The following is a 16,379-nucleotide window of genomic DNA, read 5'->3' as shown; positions in this document are numbered from 1 at the left end:
TTTCAACCCCTGCTCCTGCTCCGCTGGTACCCACACACGTGGAGCCCAAACTCCACAGGCCCAGACAGCAGGAAGTGCTCTGGACTCTTCCTCTTCTTACTGTCCTCACTCATTCTCATCAGAATTCCCCTCTGCAGATGCATAGACTTAAAAATCCTGTAATCTGTTGAGTCTGTCTTCCTAGAATCTATATCCCCTTTCCATCTTGAGATATGTGCTGTGTGTGTATAAAAATACATGTTTCCTAGTTTCATTAGAGATGAAGACCTATTTCCTATTTCTTCTATCCTTAGTCATTTTCAGATGATTTCCAAGACCCACTTTTATACCATCTTAAAACTGAATGATCAACTGACCATATCTCTAAAATGCAGCTTTTAAAGGAAAAAAAAAGTGACTTTAAAATCACCATGCAAAAAAATAAAAATAAAAATAAAAAATAAAATCACCATGCATAGTAAAATTGCACTCTTAAATGGATCAACTTGGGTTAAAAAGGCAATCATTTTTTCTTCTTTTTTAAATTTTTTTGCCACACCCCACAGCCTGTGGAATCCACTTCCCTGACCAGGGGTCAAATCTTCACCCCTGCATCAGCAGCATGAGGCCTTAACCACTAGACCATCAGGGAAATCCCAAGCCAATCATTTCTATTGTCATAATACTCATTAAATGTCATAAAAAACCACTATCAGTCCTTCAGTGTCAATAGCTGTCCACTGAGATACACTTCTTCAAAAATTCACACTGCAACTAACCACTGTGTAAAAACCCAAATGTACCTCGTACGACCTGGTTTCCAAGTCTTTAATGTAGTCCTCAGCATCGGGCAGGCTCTTGTAATAAGCCATGTTTCTCTTCATCATCTCGTCATCAGGATGCTTCAGTAGAAAGGTGTGAGCTGCTGCGATGGCTTTCGGAAGGTTATTTGCCTAAAGTACAGAGAGGAGAGACAAGAGCTACTCAGTGGGTGGTGAGCGACATTTCTATAGAACAAGAACGTCTGTTCAGTCCTTAGGCAATTTTGTGTCTCTACACGATGTTTCCAGCTAAGGGCTCAGTGATTTCCAAGGCCCAGCATACCTGGTCCAGCCTCTCTGCATGAGTGTTCATTCCCTGTGGGTGATCGATGTACCCTCTGTGCCTGCCCCGATCTACTCTGCCATCTCCACCCTCCCCTGCCCAGGAGGATGGCATACGGGCTGTCCCTGTGGTCTCCCTTGCCCTCCAGCTTCCAGTGGGTTCAGCCCCAACAGGGGACTGAAGGAAGGGAACAGAATAAGGCTGGTATGTTTTTGTCCTGGCTCCTTCCCTGCAAGGTCACTCCCTTAATTGAAGGTCACAGCCCTTCTCAGTGGAGAGTCTCTCCATCTAGTCTCTCTCCATCCATGTTACCCCTTCTGGCCTGGGAGGTGGGTCACGTCCCACTGTCACCAGCTTTTGTAAGTAACCGCCTTATTCGTTAAGTGTTCCACCAGTTACCCCATATGACTATATCACATCTTTTCTGCCAGAACCTTGATAGATAGATCAGTATTTTCCTGGGTCTCTCACAGAACCTCTGTTTCATCTTCTCGAGGACCCCCACCACCTCCTCATTCACTCATCCATTCACTCAGCAAATATTTGTTGAGAGTCTCTGCAGGATAGGTGCTGTTCTAGGAAGTGAGTCTTGGGGGGTTGGGAGGAAGATCCCTGCCTTTACATGCAAGTGAGTCCTCCCTATCTCCACAACCTCAATCAAGAGACTTTATATGAAAGTGAAAGTCACTCAGTCATGTGCAAGTCCTGGCGACCCCATGGACTATACAGTCCATGGACTTCTCCAGGCCAGAATATTGGAATGGGTAGCCTTCTCCAGGGTATCTTCCCAACCCAGGGATCGAACCCAGGGATCGAACCCAGGTCTCCTGCCTTGCAGGTGGATTCTTTACTAGCTGAACCACGAGGGAAGCCCAAGAATACTGGAGTGGGTAGCCTATCCCTTCTCCAAGGGAACTTCCCAACCCACGAATCGAACCGGGGTCTCCTGCATTGCAGGCAGATTCTTTACCAGCTGAGTTATCAAGGTATATATTTATCAGGGTATATATGTATATATATATTTATTTAATTAACTTATTTGGCTGTGCTGGGTCTTAGTTGCAGCATGTGGGGTCTAGTTTCCTAACCAGGGATCAAACCCAGGCTCTCTATATTGGGAGAGAGGAGTCTTAACTACTGGAGCACGAGCCTCTATTACATCAGCCTGTCTTCTGCATTCCTGGCACCTGGCAGAGTTCCTAGGATAAGGAAGGACTCGGTAAGTACCAGTGACTTGGACAGGACATCACCACTACACATTTTCAGGAAATTAATTCATGTTTCCCTCTCTTTTCCCCTCTCTCCTCCCCATTCGGTGGTGATCAGCTGATTCTGAGTCTCACTGCCTCGGGAAGTCAGGACACAGAAGTATGACCAAGGCCCTTGTACTCCTTAGAGAACTTGGCAAACGTGAAGAAGAGGAAATTGAGAGAGGGAACTGCAGGAAGAAGCTGACTGGCCTGGAAGAAGAAGACAGAGGAAGGATTTCCCTGTCAGTTCAGGACCCGAGGTTCCACTGAAGGGGATATGGGTTCAATCCCTGGCTGGGGAACTAAGATCCAGCATGCCATGCTGCATGGCCAAAAGAAAAAAAAACCAAGGAGGAGGAAGAGGAATCCTCTAGGCTAGAAAAAACTCCCTCCTTGGGGTCTGCAGGCGCAGCAAGGTCTGTGGCCCTTGATCCTCAGGTTTGGTACCTGCAGGCAGAGCCCAGAAGTCTTCAGGGAAGAATGAGGTGGCATGAAAAGGGGCACAGAAAGGGACAGGGACACCTCCCTGTGTGGACACGCAGGCAGCAAACAGAGGGCCCCGCCCCTGCCATGGATGTCATGGCCCCTCCATGCCCTGACATCACAGCAGAACCTGGGGGACGGAGGTGGGGACCCATACGTGTGCAGGGAGACTCCTTCAGCCAATCCAGAGGGATTCTCAGGGGCAGGAATTAGGGAATTCTGTTTGGGGAGAGAAAGGAATATTTGGCACGGTCTGGATTTCTGAGAATCAAAGGGCAGCAAATAGCCTGGGCAGAAACTGCCCCAGAAACACGAGCCTAGTCATCTGGAGATAATGGCAGAGGCTGCCCTGGAGTGGCGGCTGGTGATAAGGACAGACTTCCAGAAGTCTGTGCTGATGTCTGAGGAATGCCAACTAGTGCCTGGAGTGGGACTGTCTCCCTCGCCCCACTCCCCCCGGCCCCCTGGCCCCCTGGCCTCCTCTCTGGCCCCTCCCTCCCCCCAACCCCCCAGACCCCTGTGGAAGAGCGTAGCCCTAACCACCTGACCACCGTGGAATTCCGGTTACTGACTTTAAGTGATTGTCACAAGACCTGTAAAGGGTTTTGAAGAGAAGTTATGAATTTCCTAGCGTTTGCGGATGCCACGATGGACGAAACCCCTACCTTCCGGTCACCCTGAATTAAATGTTCCTCCCCTTTTGCCTCGTTTCATATTCATCCATATTTTAAAGAAATCAGAGCTTCCATTATTCTCCAGGTTTAAAAATAAAACGTTTCCCCCTTGATTATATGACTCAAATTTGACTCAGACTGTATATGCCAAAAGCTCTACAAAGAAAGGATTAATGAGTCTTTTTCAGCGTAAAAATATAGTGCTTGTATGAGTCAGCCATCATTTCTGAGTCCCGGAAATGTATTAATCTCTTCCCTGGTCTATTTTAAAACTGTTTTTGTTTGTTTGTTTGTTTATTGCTAGGACAAACATTCACAAATGTGATACTTTATATAAAGCTGTAGCAGGCATAGAAATAACCCAGTTTTTCTCCTATTTAGGGTTTTGTGCTCTTTTATGACCCACATGAATGTAACATACACGTGGACCCGTTTCAGAGAAATATGAAAAGCAGATCTTGCAGCCCAAAGACACAGAGTTTACCAAATCGTTTTCCAATAAAGTGGAAACAGCTTTAAGAAGGCTCTCTTGGTAAAACCCATTGAAGACGTGCCAAGCTAAAGCCTCTTTATCCAGTCAACAGGGAATTCAGCCCATTCTTAAAACCTCGGGGTCCCCCGGGTAAGGACTTAGAGGGTAGACAACTGCAACCTGTGGCTATTTTTAGCCAGCAATCCCAGACTGGAATGCAAGCCGCCACAGAAAGGAGGAAGACAAGCGCGTTACACGGTAGATGAAAGCCAGCGGAGAGCGCCGGCCCCGACGAATCAGGCGCTCAGGTTCTCCTCCTCCAGGCGGGGAAGTGTCCTTCCAAGGAGCCCCGCCCTTTTCTGGCCTTAAGTTCCCCTTTAAAAGAGACTGGTCGGCCCCGCAGGTCTTCTTCCGCCCTACTCACTTGAGAAAAGGGATTTTGATGGTATCTACCAAAAACGGAAGTCTGTCTTCAAATAACACTGTGCTAGTCGTTAGATATACATCCTCTGCCTCAGAACCACCCTTCAAGTATTTTTCATCTTTATCTATGAAATAGAATACGGGGAAGAGGATTTGAAGGCCTCCCTTAGCGACGCTAAGTGCGAAAGAACTAGGTCAAGAAGGCGGTGGGACCGGACCCAGGACACAGGCACACCAGGCAGGGGTCTAGGGGCGGGCCTAGGGGCGGGGCCTAAGCGTGGGCGGGGCGGGGCCTAGGCGTGGGGAGGGGCGAGAGGACTTGCCTTGAAGTAGGCGAACTGCAGGAACTTGTAGGGCTCTCGGCGCTGGAAGTCCGCCAGTACTTCGCGGCTGGGCTGCGACTGGCGGAAGGCCGGCAGGCCCTGCTTGCAGCGTTTGAGGCAGTGCGCGCGGCGCAGCAGGCCCCCGAAGAGGCGCAACTCCGGGTGGCGCGCGAGGCCGGCGGCGGGCTCGGGCTGCGGCGCCGCGCTGCAGTTGCGGTGGCAGAAGGCCTCGCTGTCTCGTAGCAGGCGGTGCAGCCGCAGGCTGATCTCCAAGTAGCCGACGCTCTCCGCCCAGTGCTCGCTGCTGTACTGGTCCAGCGCGTGCCGGTAGGCCGACTCGAGCGGCATCAGCTCGTCCCGCGGGAAGCTGCGGAAGCTGTAGCGCTCGTACTGGGCGCGCCCCGAGGGCAGCGTGCACACCGCACACAGCAGCGCCACCAGCGCCGCGGCCGCCCGGCGCCCCGGCTCCATCGCTCCCGGCGGAAGGAAGGAAAGAGAGGAGAAAGAAGGAAAGGAAAAGGGAGCCGAACGTTTAAGAGGCGGAGACGCCAGCCTCAGGCCCGCCCCGTCCGGCCGCCCCTCCCTACCCAGCCGGGGGGTCCGGGCGAAGCTGCCCGTACGGGGAGGGTGTCCTAGGGAGGCGCGCTGCCCTCTAGTTTCTGCGTGTCTAACCCGTGATCCCCGGCTCCGCTGATTGCTCCTTTAGAGAAGGCGGCCTGGAAGCCAGACGCGGCCCTGATGGATCAGCGCTGCTTAGACTTTAGAATCATTTAGAGGACTTTCGAAAAACGCAGATTCACAAGTGACTCCAGAGTTTCTCTTTCACCAAATCTGGCTGAGATGGGGATCTGAGGGTTTGCAGCTCTAACCAGCACCCTAGTGAGGCTAATGTTGCGGGTCCACGGCCTACACTTTGATGACCGCAAACGACCTTACATTTCAGTGAGAGAGAGGGAGTGCATATATAAAATTAATAAGGATGTCGGTGGCACTTTGTAAACTATTGAGCTAATCAAGTTGAAGATGCACACACCTTATGATTGCGATTCCACGCTTCAGAATACGCTCGAAAAACGTGTATGTGTGCATCAAAAGATGTGGATGAAATGTTAAAGACAGTACTGTTATTTTATTATTATTAATTTTTTTGGCCGCACCGCGCGACTTTCAGGGATCTTAGTTCCCTGACCACAGAGCACACCCGTCCCAGCAGTGGGAGCGCCAAGTCCTAACCAGTGCACCGCCAGTGATTAAGTCCCAGCATTGTAATTTTAATTACTTAAAATTTTATTTTTAAATAATTTACAAGAAATTGCAAGGATAGTACATACAATTCCTATATATCCTTTATACACATTCACAAATGAATAACTTATGCCACATTTCTTTTTCTGAATCATTTGAGAGAAGATTGCATACATCAGGCCACTTACCCTTTAATCTTTATGTATGTCCTAGGAACCGAAACTGTGTGTGTGCTCAGTCATGTTTGACTCTTTGCAGTCCCATGGACTGTAGCCTGCCAGGCTCCTCTGTCCATAGGATTCTCAAGGCAAGACTACTGGAGTGGGTTTGCCATTTCCTTCTCCAGGGGATCTTCCCGACCCAGGAATTGAACTCGTGTCTCCTGCATCGGCAGGAGGATTCTTTACCACTGCCCCACCTGGCAACTAAACTACAATGCTCAAATTCATTAATGATCAAATTCACTAATCTATATCCCCTATTCCAGTTTTGTCAACTAATGTTTTTTACGGGCTTCCGTCGTGGCTCCGCAGTAAAGACTCTGCCTGCAATGCAGGAGTTGGAGATGCCCTGGTGGCTCAGTGGTTAAAAAAAAATCTGCCTCCCAATGCAGGAGACATAAGGGAGGTGGATTCAATCCCAACTGTTGTTGTTTCGACTAAACAACAACAACAATGTCTTGTATAGCACGTTCTCCCCCTGGGCAAGACACAGTCCAATATCATGTATTGTATCTAGTTGTTTCTTCTATCTAATGTTCCAGAATCTGAACCTTCAGATTTTATTGTTATGCTATTGACACTAAGAGTACGGAAACAACAGTGAGATCCACCACACGCCTATTAGAATGGCCAAAATTCAAAATACTGACAGCAGCAAATGCTGACAAGGATGCAGAGCAACAAGAACTCTGTTCATTGCTGGTGGGAATGTGAAATGGTAGAGTCACTTTGGAAAGACAGTCTGGCAGTTTCTACCAAACTAAACATACCCTGCCATACTGCCCAGCAAAATTAGATTCACTGGTATTGACTGAAATAAGGTGAAAATGTCTATCCATACAGAAACCTACACATGAATGTTTACAGCAGCTTTTTTTACATAATGGCTAAAACTTGGAAGCAAACAAGATGTCCTTCAGTGGGTGAATGAATGAACTGTGGTACATTCACATCCAGACAATGGAATATTACTCAGCACTAAAGAAATTAGCTATCATGCCACAAAAAGACATGGAGGAAACTTAAATACATTTTACTACATAAAAGAAGGTTACATATGAAAAGGCTATATACTGTATGATTCTAACTATATATGACGTTATGTTTGGGGGTTTTATTTATTTGGCTTTTTTCTGTTGGGTACACCACACTGCTTGTGAGATCTTAGCTCCCCAACCAGGGATTGAACCTGGGCCCTCGGCAGTGAGAATGTGGAGTCCTAACCAACAGACCAGAAGGGAATTCCCCCAACTACATGACATTTTGGAAAAGGCAAAACTTTGAGACCAGTAAAAGGATCACTGATTGCCAGGTGTTACGGGGAGACGGGGAAATAGGCACAGCACAGAGGATTTTAGGGCAGCGAAAGTATTCTGTGTGATACTATAATGGTGGATGGATATCATACATTTCTCAAAACCCAAAGAATATGCAGTATCAAGAGTGAACTCTAATGTAAGTCATGGGCTTTGGGTGATTATATTGAGTCAAAGTAGCTTCATTGGTTGTACTAGGTGTGCCTGTCTGGTGTGGGATTCTGATAATGGGAGAGGCTGTGTGTATGCAGTGGTGGAGGGTAGATGGAAAACCTCTGTGCCTTTCATTCAACGTTGCTTCAAACCTAAAACTGCTCTAGTATATTTTTAAAAAGAATACAGGGGTCTTCCCTGGTGGCTCAGTGGTAAAGAATCCGCCTGCCAATGCAGGAGACACGGGTTCGATTCCTGGTCCCAGAAGTTCCCATGTGCCTCAGAGCAACTAAGCCCATGTGCCACAACTACTGAGCCTGTGCTTTAGAATCTGGGAGCTGCAACTATTGAGCCCACGGGCCGCCTACACCCCTTGAGCCTAGAGCCCATGCTCTGCAACAAAAGTCTGAACGCTGCAACGAGAGAGTAGCCTCTGCGACAAGAAAAACCTGCACAGCATGGAAGACCTAGCACAGCCAAAAATAAATAAGATTATTTTTAAGAATACAGGCCACTTATTTTATAAAAAGTCCTCCATTGAGGTTCCTCTGCTGTTTCTTCATGATTAGATTCAGATTAAGGTCTCTGGACTAGAATAGCGCCCAGGCAACAGACTGATACTGGTCTGTGGTCTGTTGGGAACTGGGCCACAACAGGAGGTGAGTGAAGCTTCATCTGTATTTGTAGCCACTCCCCATCACTCTCCCATCACCCCTAGATGGGACCATCTAGTTGCAGGAAAACAAGCTCAGGGCTCCCACTGATTCTACATTATGGTGAGTTGTAGAATTATTTCATTGTCTATCACAATGTAACAATAATAGAAATAAAGTGCATAGTAAATGTAACGCACTTGAATCATCCCAAAACCATTCCCCCGCCCCATGCCCCAGTCCATGGAAAAATTGTCTTCCATGAAACTGGTCCCTGGTGCCAAAAAGGTTGGGGACCACTGGACTAGGATGCGGTCCTTCTCAGATGTCACTGGAGGAACCCACTGTCAGCCCCTTATCGTTGATGTTAACTGTGATTACCTTGTTAAGGTTGTATCCATTTTCTCCACGTCATTTTTTTCTTTGTATTTAATAAGTGTTTTTGGTATGATACAGCAGCACAGTTCCTAATGGCAGAAAGCAGAAATAACCTGTGTAAAAACAAAAGTGCATTTTTGTTGTTTGTTTTTTTAGAGAGAAGATGCACACGTAGGAGAAAATTTTACAGCAGGGAAAAATAAAAGAATTACAGCTATACAGAACAACACAGTTTAGCCTTAAAAAGAACGACTCCACTTGTCTAAAGTTTAAAAGTATGCTAAAGCACACAACATATTATTTAGGAATGCAAGTAACAGAGTCCTACCTCATACAAACAAATACGGTTTTCCCAGCAATCATGTATGGATGTGAGAGTTAGATTATAAAGAAGGCTGAAAATGAAAGTTGCTCAGTAGTGTCCAACTCTTTGCTATCCCATGGACTGTATAGTCCTTTCTCCAGGCAGGGATACTAGAGTGGGTAGACTTTCCCTTCTCCAGGGGATCTTCCCAACCCAGGGATCAAACCCAGATCTCCTGCATTGCAGGCAGATTCTTCACCAGCTGAGCCATGAGGGAAGCCCAAGAATACTGGAGTGGGTAGCCTATCCCTTCTCCAGGTGATCTTCCTGACCCGGAATCGAACCAGTGTCTCTACATTGCAGGCGGATTCTTTACCAACTGACCTATCAGGGTGCTTTTGAACTGTGGGGCTGGAGAAGACACTTGAGAGTTGCTTGGATGGCAAAGATCAAACCAGTCAATCCTAAAGGAAATCAACCCTGACTCTGCATTGGAAGGACTGATGCTGAACCTGAAACTCCAATACTTTGGTCACCTGATGCAAAGAGTCGACTCATTGGAACAGACCTTGATGCTGAGAAAGATTGAGGGCAGGAGGAGAAGGGGGCAACAGAGGATGAGATGGTTAGATAGCATCACCAATTCAATGGACAAGAGTTTAAGCAAACTCCAGGAGAAAGGATAAGACAGCCTGGTGTACTGCAGTCCATGGGGTCACAAAGAGTCAGACATGACTGAGAGACTGAACAGCAACATACAAACATACAAAATAAAACTATAATGAAAGAGGAACCATAAACAAAACTTTTGGATCATGATTTCCTATAAGGTAGAAGGCCCCTCAGGTGACTTAAGTGACAAATTCTCTTTAGTATCATGAATTGATTCATTCTTTCACTATACTATTCAGCACCTACCTTAGACCAGGTCCGGCCCTTGGCAAGGAATGCAAAGATGAATCAGACGTACATCCTTGACTGCAAGGAACTTCCGGTTCAGTAGAAATAAGACATCTATATTTTTTTGCATTTGTTCCATTAACCTATAGTAAACTATTGTGTGACAGGCACTGTATTAAAGAAATATCAACTTGTTCCCTCAAAGTCTTGAGAAGACAGATAAGCAAACCTTTAATTACCCACCATTAGAGCTGGAGAGAGTGTTATGTGGACCCCAAAGAAGGCTGGGTAGCTATCTTAGTGATTTCTGGCTGCTATCACAGGCCCAATGGATGGTTCGTAGACTGAGATTTATTTCTCATGGCCTGGAGGCTGAGAACTCCAAGATCAAGGTGTTGGCAGGTTTGGTGTCAGGTGAGAACCTGCTCTCTGGTTCATGGATGGAAGGGGCAAGGGAACTTTCTGGTATCCCTCCCCATTTTTTTTTAAATTATCGGTTTTTAATTGAAGGATAATTGCTTTACAATATTGTGTGGGTTTCTGCCATGCAGCAACATGAATCAGCCATGGGTACACACATGTGCCAGTGTCCCTGCAATCCAAGCAGCTGCCCCACCTCCACACCTGGGGCAGACCTAAGTCCTCAAGGAGTCTCTCTTTTTTTTATTTGGCTGCATGGCTTGCTGGATCTTAGTTGCCTGACCAGGGATTGAACCCTGGGCCACTGAAGTGAAAGCACCTAGTCCTAACCACTGGATTTTCTCTCTCTTTTAATAAATGTTTGGCCATACCTCATGGCATGTGGGATCCTAGTTCCCCAACCTGGAACTGAACCCACGTTCTCTGCATTGAAAAGGCAGCCCATCAGGGAAGTCCCTGGGGTCTCTTTTTCGAGGGCACTAACCCCATCCATGAAGGCCCTGTCCTCATGAGCTAATCACCCCGAAGACTCAAAGACCTCATTTCCAAATACGATCACTTTGGAGATTAAGTTTCAACATATAAATTTGGGGAGGTGCACAAACCTTCAGTCTGTAGCACTAACCCAATCTGAAGGTGAGTCTGGGAAAGTTTCTTGCAAGAGGTCATTCTTTAAGTCTTGAAGGGCCTGGACAAAAGGAACAGAAGTTTGCTGGAGGCAAGAAGGGAAAAAGGAAGAAGATTCTTGGCAAAAGAAATAACAGTTACAAAGGAGAAGAGAGGTGATGGGACTGGAGGCCAAAAAACAGCACAAAGACCCCAAACGTGATCCTAACAGAAAGATGAAGGCGTGGGAATTCCTTGGTGGTCCGGTGGTTAAGACTTTGCGCTTCCACGGCTGGGGACCCCAGGTCCAGTCCCTGGTCGGGGAACTAAGATCCTACAAGCCTCACAGTGTGACCAAAAATAATTAATTCATTCATAATTAAAAGAAGATGAGGGTCTGAGTTAAGGCACAGAACATAAAGAGCCATAACACAGAGAAAGATGAATGTCATAAGTCAGATGTATGTAGGGCGATATGGAAATTGTGGGAAGGAAAGAACTCTTTCAGCTAGTGCAAGCACTAATTACTTCATTACGAAAGAGGCATTAAATCTGGAATTTGAATTGGGAATGAATTGTGATCTGTGGTCCTAAAAGCAAAATCTAAGAGGACATCCCCAGAACCCAGCGATAGAGAAAGCTTAAGAAATACACACAGGCAATAGGAGGTTGCAGAGCAGTTTCTCCGAGTTCAACAAATAATGGTCTCATGCTGGGTAGACTAGACGACAGAGACTGAGGCAAGGATTAAGCGCTCAGACTTTATGTGGAAGGTAGAATGCATGGCTGGGAGAGAGGAAAGGAAAGGAAAAGGAAAGAAAAGACGAGATGCAAAGTGCGTGTGTATGTGCTAAGTTGCTTCAGTCATGTCTGATTCTTCATGACCCTGTGAACCACAGCCCACCAGGCTGCTCTGTCCATGAGATTCTCCAGGCAAGAATGCTGGAATGGACTGCCATGCCCTCCTCCAGGGGATCTTCCTGACCCAGGGATCTAACCCTTATTTGTTACATCTCCTGCAGTAGCAGGCCCTTTCTTTACCACTAGAGGCACCTGGGAAGCCCCTGAGATGGAACACAAAGACACAAAGTAACGTGTTCCCACAATGGCTACAACTTCAGAACAGCTTGAAGACATGCAAGCCTTGGCACCTGCACCCACCACACCATGTGGAACGTCTCTGGACAAGCTATACAGAGAAACCACTCCTTGAAACAGTTGATGGGAGCGAAGAAGGGCGAGGAGGACATTTATTTACTGGCTCATTTCCTGCTGTGATCCCCACTGCACTGTGGTTCTCCATGAGAGAGTGAACTTGCCTGCCCCTCTGGGTTGCACCACCCAGCCTCTGGCAGCCACAGAGGGAGCGTGCTGCTCTGTTCCAATGAGCGCAGAGGTGTCTGGAGGAGCCAGAAACCCCAGGTGGTTGGTTTGGGGCCATAGATGTGCAGCCAGGCTGGCTGGCTGGAGCAGGCAGCGGAGGGCTCTGGAGATAGGTAACTAGGGAATCTGATGGGTCACATCAATATGCTTGATATAGCAATCAGAGAGGTTGTAATCAAATTACCATGGATACTCTCTGGCCCAGAAGTTGCAAATTTTCATGTCTGCTGGGGCCTGCAAAGGTTGCACCATAGCAAAGGTACAACAGGCCAGAAGGAGATGTTGCATACTGAAATAACCTACCTGCCTAAAGAATGTCCCTGTTCTTTAATGATGTTCTTTAGTAATGATCTACTGTTACCCCAAAGGACCTTGGGCCTTCTGTGGCTAGACTTTCTGATCATTTTTTCTCTCTTCTTTTGGTCGAACTATGCAGCAAGTGGGTTCTTAGCATCATGACCAGGGATCAAACCCTCACCCACTGCAATGGAAGTATGAAGTTCCTAACCACTGGACCACCAGGGAAGTCTCAGAGAAAGAGAGAGTGTGTGTGTTGAAAACAGTCATTCCACCTCCCATCTCCCTCCCCCATTAAGAAGGGCCTCACTTGGGGTATTTTTGGTTTTAGATCTTAGATTCCTGAAAGTGAGTTTGAGGACATGCAGACCAAGGCATCTTAGCCTCACGAGAGTCATGAAAGGTGGGCCAGTCCTGTGGCACAGCTGCCAAGTTTTATTGAGATTGTGAGGAAACTGCAAGCTGATGATTTCACAATTTCATCTTTTTATTGCAAATAGATGGAAACAATGGAAACAGTGAAAGACTTATTTTTTGGGCTCCCAAATCACTGAAGATGGTGACTGCAGCCATGAAATTAAAAGACACTTGCTCCTTGGAAGAAAAGCTATGACAATCCTAGACAGCATATTAAAATGCAGAGACATTACTTTGCCGACACAGGTCTGTCTAGTCAAAGCTATGGTTTTTCCAGTAGTCATGTATGGATGTGAGAGTTGGACTATAAAGAAAGCTCAGCACTGAAGAATTGATGCTTTTGAACTGTGGTGTTGGAGAAGACTCTTGAGAGTCCCTTGGACTCCAAGGAAATCAAACTAGTCCATCCTAAAGGAAATCAGTTCCGAATATTCATTGGAAGGACTGATGCTGAAGCTGAAACTCCAATACTTTGGCCACCTGATGCAAAGAACTGACTCATTGGAAAAGACCCTGATGCTGAGAAAGACTGAAGGCAGGAGAAGGGGACGACAGAGGATGAGATGACTGGATGGCATCACCAACTTGAGATACATGAGTTTGAGTAAGCTCTGGGAATTGGTGATGGACAGGGAGGCCTGGTGTGCTGCAGTCCATGGGGTCGCAAAAAGTTGGACACGACTGAGTGACTGAAATGAACTGAACTGATTGTTTCATAACCATACCCATTGGTTGGTTGCACAATTTAACCCCAGGATACAGGTCTTATGACTTTCTTCATCAGAAAATTTAAAGACTTGTGAGAAGCATGAGGGATTGCTACATAGCAGAACTGTCTGAAGCTGTGGGCAGGAGGCTTTATTTTATATTTTTTAAATAACCTTTTTGATATAAGAATTTCTATATGCCCTTTGCCCAATTCATCGATTGTTAACATTCTGCCTTATTTGCTCCATAATTTGCTCTCATCCTATACATGTAATAATATGTATATTATGTATAATTTATATACATGTAATAAATGTATATTTATTTTAATGTATAATTATATATATGATACATACATATGAGGCTTCCCAGATGGCACAGTGGTCAAGAATCTGCCTGCCGATGCAGGAGACACAAGAAATGTGGGTCTCACCCTGGGTTGGGAAGATGCCCTGGAGAAGGAAATGGCAACCCACTCCAGCAATCTGGACTGGAAAATTCCATGGACAGAGAAGCCTGGTGGGGTGCAGTCCATGGGGTCGCCAAGTTAGCTGCACACAATTGAACACTGCATAAAATAGCAGCACATACTGTGTGTGCACACCTAGACAGGAACTATAAATAAAGCAGGCACAGAAGCATCATGGCCTTGTGAAGATAACCCAGGCTCCAATAAATCATAATGAAAAAAATATGAAAAAGAACATTTATATATATATGTATATAAATAAACTGGAACCACTTTGCTATACTCCAGAAACTATTAATAACATAACACTGTAAATCAACTACACCTCAATTAAAAAACAAAGATAAAAATAACTTGGTGTTTACAGTCAGGCAATGAGACTAGAGATCCCATCACTTCCTGGCTCTGTGGCTCCTGGCACGTACCTCCTCTCTGACTTGGTTTTCTCATCCGTGAAATGTGGATAATAACACGCAACTAGGTTTTGATGCAGAGTGACTCACCGCTGGTAAAGCCTTTAGCACAACCACAGCTATGTTATCACTTCTAGTTCAACTATAACACAGAGTCTGGTGCTAAAATCTCAGAAACAAACTGCTATCTATACTCCCTGGGCAAGCTTCTACTGTAAAGGGCCAGATACGATCCATTTTAGGTTTTGTGGCCCATAAAGGAAAGCTACGCCAAACCTAGCCAGTGAATTAAAATGCAGAGACATCACTTTGCCAACAAAGGTTGGTACAAAGCTATGTTTTTTCTAGTAGTCATGTATGGATATGAGAGTTGGACCATCAAGAAAGCTGAGTGCCAAAGAAGACTCTTGAGAGTCCCTTGGACGTTAGGGAGATCAAGCCAGTCAGTCCTTAAGAAAATTAACCCTGAATATTCATTGTAAAGATAGATGCTGAAGCTGAAACTCCATTACTTTGGGCACCTGATGCAAAAGTGGATTCACTGGAAAAGACTCTGATCCTAGGAAAGACTGAAGGCAAAAGGAGACGAGGGAGGCAGAGGGTGAGAGGGCTGGATAGCATCACTGACTCAATGGACATGAATTTGAGCAGATTCCGGTAGATAGTGGAGGACAGAGGAGTCTAGTGTGCTGCAGTCTACGGGGTTGCAAAGAGCCGGACACAACTTAGGGACTGAACAAGAACAACAAAGGCTCTGTTTCAGCTGCTTGACTGCCATTGTGATCCCAAAGCAGTCCCATGCAGGACGCAGTGGGTCAGAAGGGGTCGTAGTCTAATACAACTTTACTCACGGATGCTAACATTTAGATCTCATATCTTTTTTTTTTGGCCATGCCTCAAGGCTTGTGGGGTCTTAGTTCTTAGCAGACAAAGGATTGAACCCTCTCCCCCTGCAGTGAAAATATGGAGTTCTACCACTGTACCAGCCAGGGAAGTCCCCCGCATCTTTTTTTTTTTTTAAGGTTTCTTTATTTTTATTTTTGGTTGTGCTGGGTCTTTGTTGCTGGGTGGGCTTTCTCTAGCTGCAGAGAGTGGGGGCTACCCTGTAGTAGGGTACATGGGCTTCCCATTGCAGCGGCTTCTCTTGTGGAGCACAGGCGTTAGGCACAGGAGCTTCAGTGCTTGCAGCCCGCAGGTCCTACCACACAGGCTCAAATGCAGTGCACAGGCTTAATTGCTTTGCAGCATGTGGGATCTTCCCAGAAAAGGGATTGAGCCCGTGTCTCCTCCATCATCAGGTGGATTCGTTACCACTGAGCCACCAGGGAAGCGCCCCAAATAACTTTTAAACTAATTTTCAAAACAATTACAGGGAATTCCCCGGCAGTCCAGTGGTTAGGACTCTGTGTTTCCAACCGCAGGGGGGCATGGTTTCAGTCCCTCACTGGGGAACTAAGATCCCACATGCTGTGAGGCGAGGTAAAAAAAAAAAAAGATACAGGAAGTGACACAAAACATGAATGACTAAGTGGCAGGTACTCCTGTAACAACCCTCTAGTTCAAGAAACAAAATCTGGGGGGCCCTTCCCATTTCAGGCCCTCACTCTCATAAGTAATTACTAATAATTACTTTATTATTATTACTTTATTTACTTGGCTGTGCCGGGTCTTAGTTGTGGCATGCAAGCTCTTAGTTGCAGCATGTGCTGCTGTGGGAGCTAGTTCCCTGACCAGGGATCGAACCCTGGCCCCCTGTATTGGAAGCTCAGAGTCTTAGCCGCTGGACCA

The 16,379-nt window shown here is 46.4% G+C and overlaps 1 protein-coding gene across 3 annotated transcripts in view; it reads right to left on the bottom strand.

The window, feature by feature from the left end:
• Positions 1–5,181, bottom strand: part of CRTAP (cartilage associated protein) — a 38,883-nt gene extending 33,702 nt beyond the window's left edge. For all 3 annotated transcript variants that reach the window (XR_002312991.2, XR_002312992.2, XM_020888598.2), the window contains exons 1-2: positions 4,709–5,181; positions 783–932 (exon numbers count right to left, since the gene is read on the bottom strand). Coding sequence is in view for 1 of the 3 variants with exons in the window: in XM_020888598.2 (XP_020744257.2) it covers positions 783–932; positions 4,709–5,179 (621 nt within the window). In the remaining 2 variants the exon portion in view is untranslated. The remainder of the gene's footprint in view (positions 1–782; positions 933–4,708) is intronic.
• Positions 5,182–16,379: the final 11,198 nt, after the last annotated feature.

This window comes from Odocoileus virginianus, chromosome 26, assembly GCF_023699985.2.
Source record: "Odocoileus virginianus isolate 20LAN1187 ecotype Illinois chromosome 26, Ovbor_1.2, whole genome shotgun sequence".
Classification (NCBI taxonomy): domain Eukaryota; kingdom Metazoa; phylum Chordata; class Mammalia; order Artiodactyla; family Cervidae; genus Odocoileus; species Odocoileus virginianus.
Note: the sequence above shows the minus strand (reverse complement) of the source record. Positions and strands in the feature narration are given on the sequence as shown.